General features: G+C 42.2%; 1 protein-coding gene across 1 annotated transcript; it reads right to left on the bottom strand.

The window, feature by feature from the left end:
* Nucleotides 1-3,286: 3,286 nt before the first annotated feature.
* LOC143207218 (uncharacterized) lies at nucleotides 3,287-10,141 on the bottom strand. The gene is made up of 6 exons (XM_076420433.1): nucleotides 9,768-10,141; nucleotides 7,239-9,696; nucleotides 6,944-7,051; nucleotides 6,649-6,864; nucleotides 4,000-4,320; nucleotides 3,287-3,650 (listed from the first exon to the last, which is right to left on the bottom strand). Exons 1-6 carry the CDS (start codon nucleotides 9,839-9,841, stop codon nucleotides 3,507-3,509), a joined length of 3,321 nt encoding a protein of 1,106 aa, XP_076276548.1. The 5' UTR covers nucleotides 9,842-10,141; the 3' UTR covers nucleotides 3,287-3,506.
* Nucleotides 10,142-19,434: the final 9,293 nt, after the last annotated feature.

The following is a 19,434-nucleotide window of genomic DNA, read 5'->3' on the forward strand; positions in this document are numbered from 1 at the left end:
CCAGCTTCGACTTTTTCGAAACCCTTTCTGCTCCTTTTTTAAGGTCTCTTATAGTTGTCTTTTCCTTTTTCTCCTCCTTTTCCATAGATACTACCTCATGGGAAATCCCTTGAAAAGGAAGCATAAAGACCGACGTGGATAACGAACAACAGCGCCCTGGCATGGCAACGTGATTTCATATGAAACTCTCTTTCGTACTTTTTGGAATATAATTAACCAGATTGGAGAATTCTGGGATCCGATGTTAACGTCGTTGGAGGATCGAGGTAATTGCTAGTAAAAGAAACAGCGAACGACCATTAAACGTAATATGTACCAGAGATGGCAAATGAATCGTTTGCAGACGGATAAATTTATCACTCAATAGGTATACTTTATCGTCGCATGCTCTACTACTTACCTGCTCAATCGCACTGTAATAATTAAAACTTTTTACACTAATTACAAAGCGATTTTATACTATTGGCGATAAGTGAACCGCGGATCTTTATGCAAAATAAAAAAAAGGGTTTCAACAAGAATGTATTTCTACTCTTAACACTTTTAGTAGGCTAAAGACAAAATAGCAGCATTTACTCGTTATTACTTCTGACGGTTTCATTGCCTTGCGTATTGACCGTTTATTTTTATCGAATATGATTTGGTTTCTTAAAAACCGAGAGCAACGAAGTCAAAATCTACGACGTCGACAAAATCTATGCCTAAACTATACACTAACAATAAAAAAATTAAGATATGGCCGTAAACGTCCAACATGTAAAATTAATAGTATCTCTTATCTGTGGTATCATCTATTTAAAAATGTTGCCCCAGAAAATGGAACAGTTGCAATAGAATTTGTTAGTTCCTGCGAGCTTAACCCACGCTTCTTTCCCGACGATTTCCTCTCCGTTATTTCACTTGGTTCAATAATAATATTCCTATTCCTTACCGGGAAATGAATCGAATCGCGATGTCATTGAAACTCAGCAGCGTGGGAGGAAGTAGCGTTGTGTAGCTTTGAGGATGAATCGTAAACGTCGCCGATTTCTCCATTGCTTCTTCTCTCTTTTTTAATCTCTCTCGGGTTTCAAGTCACCGGGAAAGATCTCGGTTTCGTGTCTGCGCTGTCGCGGCCAAGCAACAACAGACCAGCCACCGTTTCTGATACGTTTCCAATATTCGTCGACGTCTTGTTTGTATGATGTCGACCGTAGGATTATTGACATCAGCAATAACGAGGACGATTCGTTCCACGGTCAAAGGGATCGAAGGAGGATTGACATCGGGCCGTATTAGCCGGGATTTATTATCACCGCGCTGAAAGCAACCGTTCTCGTTCCTATTTCTGCGACGCGACGTCGAAAGGCGGCCGAGTGCTCGTGTTAAAGTATATCCCACGAGAGAATAACCCCGTTCCGCGCAGCTTACAAAATGGTGGAGGCGCAGCGAGCCTATCACTGGTCTTCCCGCGGGGTTACTCTCTCGTGGGGTATACTTTAGGAGTGTGCGGGTACCTAACAAGGGAAGGACCCCAAGTGTCCGACTCCGATTTTTATATTTTTTTGTTAGATGATGGTATATGGATCCCTAATTATGTATGAAAATATTCGGTGTAGTTACTCAATACTTTTAAAGATATAAACAATTAAAGTTTCATACCTTGTTGATATACCATGATTTGAGCTGTAGTTTTCAAAGTTCCATTAGCCGTGTAAGTAGATTGCGTGATTCACAGGTATGAAACAGGTATGAAGCAGTTCATTTGGTAAAAAATAACTTGTTTCAAAGGGGTATTTAATGCATCTACATCATAGTCGATATTAACGAAATTGAATAAAAATTATAATTAGAACAAGCATTTAAAAATGAACATTTTGTGAATATGATTTTCCATCGAAAAATTAATAATTTTCTTTTACAAACCCTGCCGAACCTATTCAACATTTCTAAAAATATTTTGTTTTGAAATGAAGAGCATTCTTTTATCTCGAAAATGCATACTTCAAATTTAGAGTTCGTCATTTATTAAATAAGTACTTCTTATTGGACTAATGAGAGAAATTGTCGAAGTTATTTCCCTTTGACGGGGAAAATATGTTTTGAGTTCCAAATCGTTCTGCAAATTGTTTTCAGGATTCTGTGTGGTTTTTTCACTGTAAATTAAAACGTTTCCGCGCTACAGGTTTTGAGCATATTTACAAACACACCGGACGAAGAACAAATCCTGCCCCCTCCTCCACACCGGAATATTTTGAACGATTCGTACGTTTCGTTTTGGACGAGCGCGCTCCGCCGCGCTGCGCCGCACCGGTTAAAACGCGATCGATGCCTGATATTTCACGCAAATAATGACACCGAACGGACCGTCAGAAATTCCGGGCCGCCGACGAACGTTCGTAGAGGCTTCGGAGGTTAACCCCTCTGCGTTTCGTACGCGAAACCCCGGTGCTTTTGACATTGTGTCATCGGCCTGCCGTATCGGTTACACGCACGCATTTCGCTCATTTATAAGCGAAAACGGAAGCGGCCAGAGATTCCGAAATGGCCAGTCGGCCGGGCCCAATTCACGAGTCAGTTCGTTTTTTACGCTCATTTCGTACACAAGTCAACGCTCGCTGTTGTGTCATCAAACGGAATTAAAATATTCATGTATTCGAAGCGACGAGATGCAGAGGCAACGAGTTCAAAAACTCCACGGGAATTGAAATAATTCGGCTTTAATACCGCGAAATTTAACGGAAGTAGTATTGGAGTATCATAAATAGGTAATACACTAACGGTAGCACGGCCGACCGGAACTAATTGATAAATTTTTAAATAAATCAACCATTTGTACCTTTTTCTGGCTCGTTGCGTACCAAAGGGTTGCACATTTATTTGGGAAATCGGTTTAATTGACTTTGGATTGTAGTTTTTATTCTATTCGGTGAGAGCAATCAGTGGAGGGCTCAGAAGCCAATCGATGTAAGTCTCTCAGCATGAAAACTGAGGTAATTACGTTGCTTAAAACTTAGTAGTCAGTAAGTATTCTCATTCGATATTTTTAGCATGTCAAACTATTGTAAACTGCAGTCAATATATTATATTTTCACGAAGTATTCACGAAAATAAACATGAAGCAGTATTTAGCGAATAAAAGATCGTAAATAGTCGAAACAAGAATATTTTCTTATTGTCGATGTTTTATATAAATATTTTATTTTCACTGTCATAACACGGGAGTTGGTATCATTATGGTAATACGTAGCGAGTTAGACACTCATTTGTTTCTATATTACGTATAAAACCTCCATCGTAGCTTATATGATAATATAATGTATGTTCTGTACAAGATAGAATTAAAAATAGAGTATCGAGTGGCTACAATGTGTAAGTGCTCGATGTGATTTTAATAAATTTATTTATTTTTATAAACCAATTATAGTATTCAGAAACCAAAATACAATTTTTCCATTTCAATGGTAAGTACGAGTTTGAAAGAGACAAAATTTCATCGAAAAAAAGTCGGCAACGCGAAATTTACACTACTTATTGTCGCCTGTTACTCTGAAACTTGTGATTTGATATATATCTAGTTCAAGATGCGCAAATTCTTCATCATCCTCTACTTGCCTCAAAGCTTCGATGTCTGTTGCAACAAGTGTCTTCAAAGGATCTGGCGGTGGTACCTGAAACGGCAGAAGTAAGAGGATTGTGATGCGTCCTTGTATTGTATAATATTATAATTCTCGATATAGAGTGGGCTTTAATTATCCTCTGTCTATAACGCGTTTAGTGTTTTGCAAACAAATACGCCAGTTAGGATTCAACTAATTGTTACACGATTGAATTATTGCATTTCGTTTGCCAAGAACTTTTCTATCAATCAAATTTCCCCGAATGCAGTTTCTTAATCGTCTTTATCATTCACATCCTAACGGAATGTCAGCGTTCGATATGGAACTCGACACCAGCGTATTTGACATTCAATGCCCGATGGCCATGTCGAATTTCATTGGTAATTGACGTTCAAATTACTTCCGGATGCTGTTGAAGCCATTCAACGAAGCCCCGTACGCTTTTCAAATTCGTAATATCCTTCCAAACCACGTCCATTGTTTCCAACTCTGCAGGAACATGATCCCACTGCAGCCAGTTCTTGCGGACCTGATTTTTCGGCGGTATAAACTGTTGTTCCCAGGGCATCTTGGTCCCAAACGCGGTCGTCTTCGCGGGTCTTTCCTCGGCTGTCACATCTTTCAGAACGTGCTTCTTCGTCATAGCAAGTTTGCCCGCACTGGGAGTGTTTCTCGTCATTGCCACCTCGGCCGGCACCACCGGCATCTCTTTGGTCAATACCTGGTTTGAAAACACAGGAAATAAAAAACTCTGTCGATGCGCGCAAACCCGTCTTTCACAATAACAATCCGAAACGTTTGCATATTTTTTGATTTTCGAATGCTCTCGATGAAGAATACGAGTTTCTATTTAACCCCTTGGCTAGCACGGACGAGATATCTCGCGCCCCGATACTTCCCGATAAACGCTTTTGACGAAATATTTTCGGTTCTGTTCGGTCATTTTACCCGAGATAAAGATTTCATTCATTTCTTCCTTTTACAAATCAGAATATAGTTACGTATAAAATATATTTGTCTATAGTGTCAAAATATTGGTGCTAGGTGGCGAGATATCTCGTCAAAAGCGTTTATCGGGAAGTATCGGGGCGCGAGATATCTCGCCGTGGTAGTCAGGGGGTTAAATCCGACTAATGCAAACGACGCACAGTGGTATGGAAACCCTGTTTTCGTGGCCAAAATTCAATTTTTCAACTAAAACATATTGAAAATTTTTTTTCCTATTAAGTATCAACCCTTCAAAGCTTCCAAATCCAAAATATTATTCATTTTAGATAATTCTGTGATGAGATACAGCGTTCTAAAGACAAAATCAGAAAATTCAAAGTAAAATAAAACGTTTTAGGTTTCAATAATGATGGTTTTATATATGTTAGTAAGCGCATTTCAAATGTTTAATCCATTTTTAAGTATTGTTTAGTCCATACACGAATAGCGTAAATTAATAGCATTTCAAACTTTGAAAAGAATTATACAAAAACGTTTAAGACCGCTAAGCATCGGACTTGTTTTATATGAAAGCTTGAACATTTACTAAGAGCATGTAAATTTTAACTGCAACCTTCCGCAATCTTGAACTATAAACGGATTTTAACAAATACGGGCCCGCGGTTATTCGATGCCTGCATACGCAGTTCCATTTGAATCTTGCATAGCAGTTTGGAATTACAATGTATGTACATGTTTTCTCTGCGCCAGTGAGAGACCCCGACAACCTCTCATTACTAGATTTCGTATAATTCCTATGAACAATTCAATCTTAGCTACTTTTCCGCGATTTCTAAACAATAGTATGCATTGTGAGAATTGTTAACAAGATTTTTCAAATATTTCCGATGATCTGACAAAAAAATGTTTCCAACGAAAGTTAATCAGTATTCACTTTTCTACAAATATCAATACAAAACGTTAAAGAAAAATCTCTTTTTTTATCAAAAATGAAGGTCACCTCAATGTTTTAAATATTAACATATATTTTTTACTTCATAATATTCTAACTGGTATGAAGACGAATACAACAACCTATAATAATATAACATTAAACATTGAAATAACGCTACAATAGTTTCGGCCACAAAAAACAAGCTACCGCACCACTGTGCGACGCACAGTGGTCGGAAGCAGGAAAAAACCCAAAATTATGAAAGTCGTTATTTCAAAAATCGACCACTATTTCCTGATAGGCCATAAACCAATGTATTTTGCTATGAAAATGGATCTATGTTTTTCTCTTTAATAACGGAGAAAAATAGATCTAAAGTAGACCTCTCAGATTCTAGTTGGATTCTTACAGATTTCTAACCACACGTTCGACGTTATTCTTTCATTTTTGGGACATTTATAACCATATATGCTATATATTATAAATGTATATAGTCTCAGCTTATGCCCGATGTTAATAATTTTCGAAAACTCACAACCAAAATAACAATATAAAGCCCGAAAGTAGGATACGTATAATTTCATATTACAGCTGCTTTCTGTAGCTCTACAAAAAAAGCTACACGTTCCTACATTCTCTGAGTGGCATCTTTTGAAAGAAGACACCATCACACAATAGTCCTGCAAAAATCAGCGCCACGTTTTTCCACGTTTAGCTGATATGTATTAACGTTTAAAGTTTGAGAGCGCATGAAGTTTCAGCAACGAAGATATTGACATTTTGAACAACTTTTTCCTTTTCCAATATAGGGGGGTCGCTTTTAGTTTTCGAGATATTTGCAAAAAACTATCGCGAATACTGTATTGAATTTTTCGTATTCCTGCACGCATAATATGAGAAGTTTGAAGATTGTATGTGTGAATAAAAAAAGAATTATTCAAAAATATTGAGAATTGCTGAAGTTATGAAGTTTTTTCCATTTTCCCTGTACGTTCCGACCACTGTGCGACGCGTCGATATCGTCGCGACGATAGGAAAAACAGTTGTAAGGAAATCGCTCGCAATCAATGTTCCAGTTTCAAAAACATCTCTTAAACAAATAACGGGGATAAAAACTGCCAACAAAATATGCCCAAAAATATCGCAGACAAATATTCGTCTCTTCACCTGCATCGATCTGCACGCCTCCGCGGTGAAATCAATTTCGAACATATCCTTCAAGACCTCCTCGTCGACGGTTTTGTCGGTGCCCCCAAGAGTGTCGAGCCACCGGCAAAAGTCCTGGCATATTATAGACATTATGTTGTCGGTCCTCATTTTCAGGGTAGCGTTCGGATCGTAGCCCTCGAGGTCGTCCGTTTCCAAAGGGCGCCATGTAATCACCTAACACAGAAAAATCTCCTCTTCATCGTCGCCTTTCCATCTCGAAGTAATCCTTTCCATTAATCCGACGATACGGCACCTTGCGTCTTGGTTTCCTTAGAAATAGAGCGTAAGGATTGTATCTGCGGTGACCCACTTCCACCTCGCCATTGAGTGATTCGCTGTCTCTCGGCGTCGGCGGATGCACCTTGATAATTATAAAAAGACGCATCTTTGAAAGGATACAGTAACAATAACTGGAACATAAATAGACAAACTGGAACAACCCGCTAAATTATAAATAGCAGACACCAAGAAATAGTGGCGGGACTATAGAAACGTTTGTTTTCCTTTCTTTTTGGTCGTTCTCATCACCGGTTTATGAATAAACGTGCCTCTAAGGACGCTAAACTGTCGTCGTCGTTGGTCACCGTAGCATCGCTGGTACCGCTCTGATCGATATGGCTGCTGTACCTGACCGAACTTCCCTTTCCATGAAACGACTTCGGTAATCCCAGTAAAGGCGCAATGAGATTGTAGGATTTTTGGGGCAGGATTCGTTTCAAGAGTTGAGGGTTGCACGGAGGCGGCTGATTCGAGGAGAAAACTAAGTCAGAGGGAAATTTCTCGGGATCTAAATAACGTTTAGAATCTACTAACAAACTCGTCAGATTCGGAATTATTTTTTTGTGCTTTTCCATGTCTGAATCGTTCGGAATGCTCGTCGAAAGATGCTCCGAAAACTCTTTGCATAAGGTCTCCAACATACTTGTAGTCGACTTCTCTTCAAGGTTCTGTAAAACCTCTAGAATCTCCATTGTATCGGTCAGTGGCAGCCTCGTTGCTGTTTTCGATACATCGATGGATGGATGTAGACCATCCAACTCAGATTTTTTGGGCAAATCTTCCGTTTTACTGGTGGAATCTTGCTCGTCATAGATGTCTCCTGGTACTGTGAAGTTCGCGACACTGACTCCCTTTCGTAGAACGTGTTCCTTCTTCGCCGCGCGTTCCTTGTTCTCAAGAATCATATCCCCGGGAATAGATTTTGCTTTCGTTAAAATCTTAGCAGCTGGGCCACTCTTCTCCTCTTTACTCCCTTCGGGTTTGTTAAGTTTCGCTTGCTTCTCTTGAACTTCATCGCGATCATCGAGGGGTAAACTTTTTTTCGATGAGGACTCGAGGAAAGTGATTCGGTCCTGCAGAGTCGTCGGTTTCCTGTTTCTCAAAGCTTTAAAAGGTTCTAAACTAGGTTTCAAAACCGTCGGCATGTGACAGGGAGCTAAGTATTTCGGCTTCGATTGATCCTCGTCGATTGACACCGCGAGCGAATCATTTTCGTCGGAGCTATCGCTCTGAAGCGAAGCGGAAAGTTTCGATCGTTCTAAAGAAGACGCAACTCGTTCAAACTTCACAGCATCATTCAGATTTTTTCCCACTGAAACGGACTCCTCGTCACGCTGATACTCTTCATCTTTTTGCGTAATTGCTTTACGCGAAGACTCTGACTCCGGAACAGTTTGTGCCGTTGTCCGTGACGATTCTTTACGGTATTCTTGCGCCGAGGGAGTTTCTTTAACGATTTCACTTTCTGAAATATTATTCGGTTCATCAAACGTTACTTTCTTCGTGTCAAATTCACAATTTGAAATTCTTTCCACCGTATTCTCGAAGTCCGGCAAGCCGACGTAAATGGAGTCGCTGTCTTCGGATGTATTACGAGAGGAAACGACGCGCTTCTCATGCGAATTTATGATATTTTGCAGCGAGGTTACGGGTAGGGAGATTTTTCGGCTCGACTGCGATTCGAACGATTTGTATATGCACGGTAAACACCTGTCGTGATGCTTCCGCGGGAAGCTGGACAGTTTCGGGATCGATGATAGTACACGACTCGAAGGACTTTCCCACAGCTCAAGGTGTGCGAATTGAGGACTCGAGCCTGATGTAGAACGCGAACCCGAGGGAATCGTCCTCGACATCTCCTCCAATTTCAAAGTTGTGCACTGAACATCGATACCAGTGGATTGTGAATCCTTAAGCGACTCTTTCCAGCGTGGAAATTCCTCGTTGCTTTCCTCGGGTTTTCCTGCATCGATCGGTTCCAATAACTTCTCTCCTTCGTCTTCAACCGGAGACGAATCACTGATTGACTCGAAAACCGTTTCGCGATCGAAGTTCAGTTTTTTGTTCGCTGTTACGTGTTTCAACGCTTTGTAAGCGCATCGAATTGGATATTTCAGTGAATTCTTATCTATTTCTGACTTTTGATTAGTCGTTGAAGATGCAGATTTTATTTTCGGAAAGCCCTTTTTCTGAACTAATGTACGATTTGATTTTATCAATTTCGATTCAATCGTCGATGTTTTAGGAAATGCGTTCAGTATTGGAAGAGTTGAAGTGGACGACAAATGTGCTTTTGGTTTATTTTGGATACCAGAAGAATCACGAGTATTATCCTTTTCATCGGATACAATTTTACCGAAACTACGATCAAATCTCAGAGCACTTAATTTTGGATTTCGTTTAGCTTTGGATAGTTCGCAAAAGTTATGCTTATCTAAACTTTTCGTACGAGCTTGAGATGAAACTTCCAATATCGGCTTTGGAAATAATTCTTTACTACTATTATATAGCTTATTTGATTTAAACTTTAATTTTACAGGTGACAACTTATGCAAAGAGTTATCGCAATCCATAGAGCCATCTACGCGAAATTTAAGAGAATGGTTTTTGGGAAAGGAATTATAGGATAATTGTACGGAAGGATCTCTTACTACAAGCAACTTCTTTTCCTCATCATTGCAGAATTTCTCCCAATAATCTTTTGATCTTGGAATCGGATATTCCCATCTAAAGTCATAACGATGAATTTTAAAAAAATAATCACGAAGAGATTGTGTGTTAACTTAAACATTGCATACCTTCTGCCATCAAGTTTTATATTTCTGTCAAATTTGATGTATTCCTTGCAACCATTAGTACAAAATTCACCCATTTTTGGCTAAAATTTCAAATATAACAAATGTACACAGGCCAATGAATGTTCCAGTTACAAGATTCAGTTTTAAACTAGCTTTTATAACCTACTATGAGATTCAATAAGAAATATTTTCTAGTCTTGCTGCCACTATCGATCAAACAAATTTTCACTAAATTGCAGATACACGTATGACGATAGAAAGGATTTCTACGTTAAGGGTGGTTTTCAGAATTGCAAAATATGATGTTATCTTCCAATGGTAAATTCCCAAAACATCGATGATCGGATTTGGCTGAAATTTCAAAAACAGGTTCCTTTTCGGTAAAAACAATGATTGTAAATAGGAGTTTTGTCGATACAAAAACTAATATTCAAAATTTTTTAGAATATTTTGTACGTTCATGTAGCTGAAACTTTTTAAATGGGTTCAACTTGGATAAAATCAGTTTTTAAGAGAAAGATTTTTGGAAATGCAAATATTAAGACCCAAAACTTCGTAAAGAGCGTGTTATCATTTTGTTATCATCACAGACAAGATACAGAGCACAGACACCGACGAGATACCGTCGGTGGCACAGATTACCTTAGGAGGTTCATGTCACATGATCTGAAATGTCGATATTGCAAAAAAATACGTGGTTTTCTCGCTATCTACCGACATTGCAGACTTAACATCCGCACTAAAGACTTAAGATCTCTAGACATTGCATTTTATGGGGGCCTCGAGGGGCTCTAGGAGCTCCAGCACCGACGAGATACTATTAAGGAGGTAGTATACCCTCGATTTGTAACTAGAAAATACCTAGAATCTTACTAGAAAAATGGCTCGAAACATGGGTTTGCTGGTTTTCAGTTAGTGTCCTTATTTGAGCAAATTTTGGGCTGGGTGAGGGCTCATTCGAAAGAGGAAGGTTCACCGCAGGGGGCTCTGGTCATGAGGTTAACGAGAATATGTTTATATCTAATAATATTAGTGTCCAAAGTAGAGTAAAAATCTAGGAAAAAAAACCAGCAGATTTCAATGCATTTTTCTGTCTCCAAAAGACTTTTTGACTGATGGGATGACCAGAGCCCCCTGCGGTGAACCTTCCTCTTTCGAATGAGCCCTCACCCAGCCCAAAATTTGCTCAAATAAGGACACTAACTGAAAACCAGGAAACCCATGTTTCGAGCCATTTTTCTAGTAAGATTCTAGTTATTTGCTAGATATTTGCTATTTACTAGGATCTTACTAGATTTTGGGTCGAAAACATGGGTTTCCTGGTTTTCACTTAGTGTCCTTATTTGAGCAAATTTTGGGCTGGGTGAGGGCTCATTCGAAAGAGGAAGGTTCACCGCATGGGGCTCTGGTCATCCCATCAGTCAAAAAGTCTTTTGGAGACAGAAAAATGCATTGAAATCTGCTGGTTTTTTTTCCTAGATGTTTACTCTACTTTGGACACTAATATTATTAGATATAAACATATTCTCGTTAACCTCATGACCAGAGCCCCCTGCGGTGAACCTTCCTCTTTCGAATGAGCCCTCACCCAGCCCAAAATTTGCTCAAATAAGGACACTAACTGAAAACCAGCAAACCCATGTTTCGAGCCATTTTTCTAGTAATATTCTAGGTATTTTCTAGTTACAAATCGAGGGTATACTACCCCCTTAAAGACTGCCAGCCCCTGTGCTATTCAGCGGACACGTAAGTGGGCACGGGGATAACGTGGAACTTACAGTGATCTAAAATACCACATCGCTAAAAGTTCTACCATCGACGAAAATAGTATCAAAATAGTGCCAAAACATTGTCTGAAATATGGCGGAGAACGTAACATTTAATAATAATCGATATGGTTGCGTGAGAATTCGCTTTCTCACCGATGCGTCGCGACTAGAAGTGGTAGAATCTCCTCAGTGGTCTTCTTCACCGACGAAATGCCGTCGGTGGTCTTCTGTTTCTCTGGATGGAGCCAGAATATATCCTAGAGGGTGTAAGCGAACACCGAAATATTCGGGGACACGGATTTCCATAAGTCTGTGCTATTCAGCGGGACCAGTAAGCGGGCACGACCGGGCGCGGGGACACAGACGAGATACTATTAAAGACTGCCAGCCCCTGTGTTATTCAGCGGGACCAGTAACCGGGCGCGACGGGCGCGGGGATAACGTGGAACTTACAGTGATCTGAAATACCACATCGCTAAAAGTTCTACCAACGACGAGATACACATCAAGTAGAAGAAGAATGATATAGTATTTACCCATTCTGTAATTGCCTTATAATACTATCACCGACGAAATACTATCCCGTCTCTTTACCTAAATAGAACCAGACGATATATGACATTGTTCACGCCCGGGGCAAATCAGCTTGGATAATACATATATTTTGATCTGAAGGAAGGTAAAATTGCAAAATGTTGTGAAAGACAATAGGTATCGGAATAGAATTTATTGAGAAATCAACATATTTATTAAATGTGCAGCTATTAGCTCGATATTATCCTTTATTCATAAGACACTAAAAGTTCTTACAAATAAAGGATAATACCGATTGCCCAGGTCTCACCACGAGGAGGTTGCTGCACAAGAGACCCGAAAGGGAGTCAGAACGAATGCAATATTCCTTCTGGCTCCCTTTCTTACAACGATAGACTTATACTAAATTACGCACGCAAGTCGAGCAATTATCGCGGAGCAAAAGGTGTGAATCGGAGAAGAAGTCTCCGATCCAGGGGGGATCGAAGGCGAATCAGGCAGAAGGCTCTGATTCTTTCAAAGTAAAAAATAAGAGCGAACCAGAGCAGAAGGCTCTGGTTCGAAGGTGACGCGGCGCGTACAATGCTTGCAGTGCAGCTCCGGTCAGAGCCGATACCTGACGTGTCCTCACCAAGAGGAATGGACAGTGAGAAATGTTCAAACGTAACACCATCTCTCTGCCAACTACCTGCCACCAGGCAACGCAATGCATTGAGATGACGTGGGTAGGATGACGAACAGAGAATTTCTCTGCCAACTACCTGCCACCAGGCAACGCAAAGCATTGAGGTAACGTGGGTAGGATTACGAACAGAGAGAATGGCAATACGAGTGAACAGGTCTCAATGAACCAGCCCTCTCAATGTATCGACGCCGAATACCGGCTCCAATCGGTCTGGTACATACAAGCAAGGTCCGACACAGCAGAAGGCTGTGTCGGAGTCAAAAATACGAGTCGAGTAAAGTGACGTTACGGCAATAATTACTCGACATATTTAGAACGACGATATACAATCTTAATAACTAACGCACGCAAGTCGATGGAATTATACTAAATTACGCACGCAAGTCGAGCAATTATCGCGGAGCAAAAGGTGTGAATCGGAGAAGAAGTCTCCGATCCAGGGGGGATCGAAGGCGAATCAGGCAGAAGGCTCTGATTCTTTCAAAGTAAAAAATAAGAGCGAACCAGAGCAGAAGGTTCTGGTTCGAAGGTGACGCGGCGCGTACAATGCTTGCAGTGCAGCTCCGGTCAGAGCCGATACCCGACGTGTCCTCACCAAGAGGAATGGACAGTGAGAAGTGTTCAAACGTAGAACCATCTCTCTGCCAACTACCTGCCACCAGGCAACGCAATGCGTTGAGATGACGTGGGTAGGATGACGAACAGAGAATTTCTCTGCCAACTACCTGCCACCAGGCAACACAATGCGTTGAGATGACGTGGGTAGGATTACGAACAGAGAGAATGGTAATACGAGTGAACAAGTCTCAATGAACCACCCCTCTCAATGTATCGACGCCGAATACCGGCTCCAACCGGTCTGGTACATACAAACAAGGTCCGACACAGCAGAAGGCTGTGTCGGAGTCAAAAATACGAGTCGAGTAAAGTGACGTTACGGCAATAATTACTCGACATATTTAGAACGACGATATACAATCTTAATAACTAACGCACGCAAGTCGATGGAATTATACTAAATTACGCACGCAAGTCGAGCAATTATTGTGGAGCAAAAGGTGTGAATCGGAGAAGAAGTCTCCGATCCACGGGGGATCAAAGGCGAATCAGGCAGAAGGCTCTGATTCTATCAAAGTGACAAACAAGATCGAACCAGAGCAGAAGGCTCCGGTTCGAAGGTGACGCGGCGCGTACAATGGTTGCAGCCCATCTCCGGTCAGAGCCGATACCCGACGTGTCCTCACCAAGAGGAATGGACAGTGAGAAGTGTTCAAACGTAACACCATCTCTCTGCCAACTACCTGCCACCAGGCAACACAATGCGTTGAGATGACGTGGGTAGGATGACGAACAGAGAATTTCTCTGCCAACTACCTGCCACCAGGCAACACAATGCGTTGAGATGACGTGGGTAGGATTACGAACAGAGAGAATGGTAATACGAGTGAACAGGTCTCAATGAACCACCCCTCTCAATGTATCGACGCCGAATACCAGCTCCAACCGGTCTGGTACGTACAAGCAAGGTCCGACACAGCAGAAGGCTGTGTCGGAATCAAGAAAACGAGAAACGTGAATTTAAGACAATAATTACTGGACTTACTCGGGTGCCGCCTATAGGCGATTCGGGTAACCCCCGGGGACGCGACTCCCCGTACTCACTCACGGCCGCATCCGTGAGTGAGCCCCTGAGGGACCTCCCTCGGCAAATAAAACTAAAACTTCGTGGTGTCCTCTTCTTGGTTTGCCCTCTTCTCGGGGTGTCCTCTTCTTGGTTTGTCCTCTTCTTGGTTTGTCCTCTTCTTGGTTTGTCCTCTTCTTGGTGTGTCCTCTTCTTGGTATGTCTTCTTCTTGGTATGACTTCTTCTTGGTGTATTCTAGCTGAAACAGACTAATAATATAGTTAGACATAACAATACATAACCCTGCACACGAGTGCAAACCTAATACCAGCTCACGAGAGCCAACCTAATACCAGCTCACGAGAGCCAAACAAACCCCGCACACGAGTGCGAATCTAACCAGCTCACGAGAGCCAACCTAATACCAGCTCACGAGAGCCAAACAAACCCCGCACACGAGTGCGAATCTAACCAGCTCACGAGAGCCAACCTAATACCAGCTCACGAGAGCCAAACAAACCCCGCACACGAGTGCGAATCTAACCAGCTCACGAGAGCCAACCTAATACCAGCTCACGAGAGCCAAACAAACCCCGCACACGAGTGCGAATCTAACCAGCTCACGAGAGCCAACCTAATACCAGCTCACGAGAGCCAAACAAACCCCGCACACGAGTGCGAATCTAACCAGCTCACGAGAGCCAAACTAACCCCGCACACGGGTGCGGCCTATAGGCGATTCGGGTACCCCGGGGACGCGACACCCCGTACTCACTCACGGCACCATCCGTGAGTGAGCCCCTGGGGGACCTCCGATCGGAGGAATACCAATTTCAGACAAGATATGAAAATGTTTCGAAGCGGGACTTGTGAAAATCCCGATGCAAACAATTGGAAATACAGAAATACAAATTGTCGAGATTACTGATTGAAATAACGAACTCAAGGCGGGCCAAGGGTAAACGCAGAAAGCATTGATGTACCCTCGGCCGACAGCAAGCTACCTCAAAGTAAATTAACATACAATTTAAAGAAATACATATGTTTCTATATCTCGCAAGTCTTAAATTCTAGTACACAATCTTATCGAAAATTGTACATGTGCAATGTGCAGCTATTAGCTCGGTATTATCCTTTATTCATAAGAGACTAGAAGTTCTTACAAATAAAGGATAATACCGATTGCCCAGGTCTCACCACGAGGAGGTTGCTGCACGAGAGACCCGAAAGGGAGTCAGAACGAATGCAATATTCCCTCTGGCTCCCTTTCTTACAACGATGGAATTATACTAGATTACGCACGCAAGTCGAACAATTATCGCGGAGCAAAAGGTGTGAATCGGAGAAGAAGTCTCCGATCCAGGGGGGGATCGAAGGCGAATCAGGCAGAAGGCTCTGATTCTTTCAAAGTAAAAAATAAGAGCGAACCAGAGCAGAAGGCTCTGGTTCGAAGGTGACGCGGCGCGTACAATGCTTGCAGTGCAGCTCCGGTCAGAGCCGATACCTGACGTGTCCTCACCAAGAGGAATGGACAGTGAGAAATGTTCAAACGTAACACCATCTCTCTGCCAACTACCTGCCACCAGGCAACGCAATGCATTGAGATGACGTGGGTAGGATGACGAACAGAGAATTTCTCTGCCAACTACCTGCCACCAGGCAACGCAAAGCATTGAGGTAACGTGGGTAGGATTACGAACAGAGAGAATGGCAATACGAGTGAACAGGTCTCAATGAACCACCCCTCTCAATGTATCGACGCCGAATACCGGCTCCAATCGGTCTGGTACATACAAACAAGGTCCGACACAGCAGAAGGCTGTGTCGGAGTCAAAAATACGAGTCGAGTAAAGTGACGTTACGGCAATAATTACTCGACATATTTAGAACGACGATATACAATCTTATTAACTAACGCACGCAAGTCGATGGAATTATACTAAATTACGCACGCAAGTCGAGCAATTATTGTGGAGCAAAAGGTGTGAATCGGAGAAGAAGTCTCCGATCCACGGGGGATCAAAGGCGAATCAGGCAGAAGGCTCTGATTCTATCAAAGTGACAAACAAGATCGAACTAGAGCAGAAGGCTCCGGTTCGAAGGTGACGCGGCGCGTACAATGGTTGCAGCCCATCTCCGGTCAGAGCCGATACCCGACGTGTCCTCACCAAGAGGAATGGACAGTGAGAAATGTTCAAACGTAACACCATCTCTCTGCCAACTACCTGCCACCAGGCAACGCAATGCATTGAGATGACGTGGGTAGGATGACGAACAGAGAATTTCTCTGCCAACTACCTGCCACCAGGCAACACAATGCGTTGAGATGACGTGGGTAGGATTACGAACCGAGAGAATGGTAATACGAGTGAACAGGTCTCAATGAACCACCCCTCTCAATGTATCGACGCCGAATACCAGCTCCAACCGGTCTGGTACGTACAAGCAAGGTCCGACACAGCAGAAGGCTGTGTCGGAATCAAGAAAACGAGAAACGTGAATTTAAGACAATAATTACTGGACTTACTCGGGTGCCGCCTATAGGCGATTCGGGTAACCCCCGGGGACGCGACTCCCCGTACTCACTCACGGCCGCATCCGTGAGTGAGCCCCTGAGGGACCTCCCTCGGCAAATAAAACTAAAACTTCGTGGTGTCCTCTTCTTGGTTTGCCCTCTTCTCGGGGTGTCCTCTTCTTGGTTTGTCCTCTTCTTGGTTTGTCCTCTTCTTGGTTTGTCCTCTTCTTGGTGTGTCCTCTTCTTGGTATGTCTTCTTCTTGGTATGACTTCTTCTTGGTGTATTCTAGCTGAAACAGACTAATAATATAGTTAGACATAACAATACATAACCCTGCACACGAGTGCAAACCTAATACCAGCTCACGAGAGCCAACCTAATACCAGCTTACGAGAGCCAAACAAACCCCGCACACGAGTGCGAATCTAACCAGCTCACGAGAGCCAACCTAATACCAGCTCACGAGAGCCAAACAAACCCCGCACACGAGTGCGAATCTAACCAGCTCACGAGAGCCAAACTAACCCCGCACACGGGTGCGGCCTATAGGCGATTCGGGTACCCCGGGGACGCGACACCCCGTACTCACTCACGGCACCATCCGTGAGTGAGCCCCTGGGGGACCTCCGATCGGAGGAATGCCAATTTGAAACAAGATGAGAAAATTTGTAGGAAGAGGGACTTGTGAAACACGACATATTTACAACGATGATATACAATCTTAATATATAGATCGTATATAACTAACTTCAAAATACACTGTAGTCTTCTTCCACTTCGTTGATGTGTCCTCTTCATTTGGTGTGTCGTCTTTGTTAGCAGCGGGCTGTTGTAATCTAGCTGAAACAGACTAATCGTATTTAGAAACAATGCAGTTGAATACGGAATTAAATCGCGCACACGAATGCGAATGTAACCAGCTCACGAGAGCAAATATAAACCCGCACATAAGCGCAAACCTAACCATGCACATGAGTGCGAATACAACTTGTTCACAAGGGCAATTATAATTCATAATCCTGTAGAGGAGTACGAACACAACCAGGTCACAAGACCAATTATAATTCTGCACATGATTGCGAATACAACCAGAAACCAGCTCACAAGAGCAAATATAACCCCGCACGTAAGCGCAAACCTAACCATGCACATGAGCGCGAATACAACCAAAGAACCAGCTCATGAGAGCAATTATAATCCTGCATACGAGGGGGACGCTCAAAATGTAATTTTTATAAAGAATAAAATTGATAAATTTGAAGAAGACTCAATAGTCTTCATTGAAAGTCTCGATAAAAATTTCAAAAGTATGAAGGACGAGTTTAAAAAGACAAAGGAAGTTTTGAAAAATATTAGTAATCAAACTTACCGTTGTTCCTTGAATTGACAGTTGAAGGTAGGCCAGGGTAACTGTAGATGACCTCTAGTCCACCTCTGGTCCACCTCCTGGCGCTCCTGGTCCCGCAGCAAGTCCGCTCACCCCGCTTCCCCCGCCCCGACTGACTGACCACCGGTGAGCTCTCGCCGATCTGCCGAGCTCGAACGGCGCCCCCCACTCCGCCGAATATCGATCGATGTTGATCGCCGTGACAATTATTGAAAAATTTATTATTACCAGCTGGTTAATGTTTATAACAATTCTATTTGACAGCGATGTCCACAAGCAATCCCTTGGCTATCTGACCACCTAATTTTTTAGTCAAAGTGGCTAATAGTTTTCGTGATACGTAATAACTTTTAAACCATAACATTCGCACGCATTAATTTATTCGATACAATTCACAGATAAATTTATTATATCTGGCTGTTTAATGTTTATAACAATTCCTTTTTCTAACGATGTTAACGAGCACTCCCTTGACCACCTTGCCATCTAAATTTTTCGTAAAAATAGACAATAAAACTCGAAATATAGAATAACTTTTAAACCATGAACATTCGCACGCATTAATTTATTCAAAATTGATTTTTATTATATAGATGATAATGCCATGAGACATTTATTAATTCTAGCTACATAATTAATGTTTATAATAATTCCTTTTGCCAACGACGTGGACAAGTACTCTTATCTTGAGAGAATAACTATAACCCCGCACACGAGTGCGAAAACAACCAACGAAGCAGCTCACAAGAGCAATTATAATACTGCATACGAGTGGGACGCTCAAAATGTAATTTTTATAAAGAATAAAATTGATAAATTTGAAGAAGACTCAATAGTCTTCATTGAAAGTCTCGATAAAAATTTCAAAAGTATGAAGGACGAGTTTAAAAAGACAAAGGAAGTTTTGAAAAATATTAGTAATCAAACTTACCGTTGTTCCTTGAATTGACAGTTGAAGGTAGGCCAGGGTAACTGTAGATGACCTCTAGTCCACCTCTGGTCCACCTCCTGGCGCTCCTGGTCCCGCAGCAAGTCCGCTCACCCCGCTTCCCCCGCCCCGACTGACTGACCACCGGTGAGCTCTCGCCGATCTGCCGAGCTCGAACGGCGCCCCCCACTCCGCCGAATATCGATCGATGTCGATCGCCGTGACA

Source organism: Lasioglossum baleicum, chromosome 3 (assembly GCF_051020765.1).
Source record: "Lasioglossum baleicum chromosome 3, iyLasBale1, whole genome shotgun sequence".
In the NCBI taxonomy this organism is placed as follows: Eukaryota; Metazoa; Arthropoda; class Insecta; order Hymenoptera; family Halictidae; genus Lasioglossum; species Lasioglossum baleicum.

What these genes read in the sequence shown, in the direction of transcription:
- LOC143207218 (XM_076420433.1), bottom strand. Translation starts at nt 9,841, where the DNA reads ATGGGTGAATTTTGTACTAATGGTTGCAAGGAATACATCAAATTTGAC. An exon ending in TAAGGAAACCAAGACGCAAG is followed by an intron (nt 6,865 to 6,943) that starts GTGCCGTATCGT and finishes TTTCTGTGTTAG; the next exon opens with GTGATTACATGGCGCCCTTT. An exon ending in GGCTTCAACAGCATCCGGAA is followed by an intron (nt 3,651 to 3,999) that starts GTAATTTGAACG and finishes CTGCCGTTTCAG; the next exon opens with GTACCACCGCCAGATCCTTT.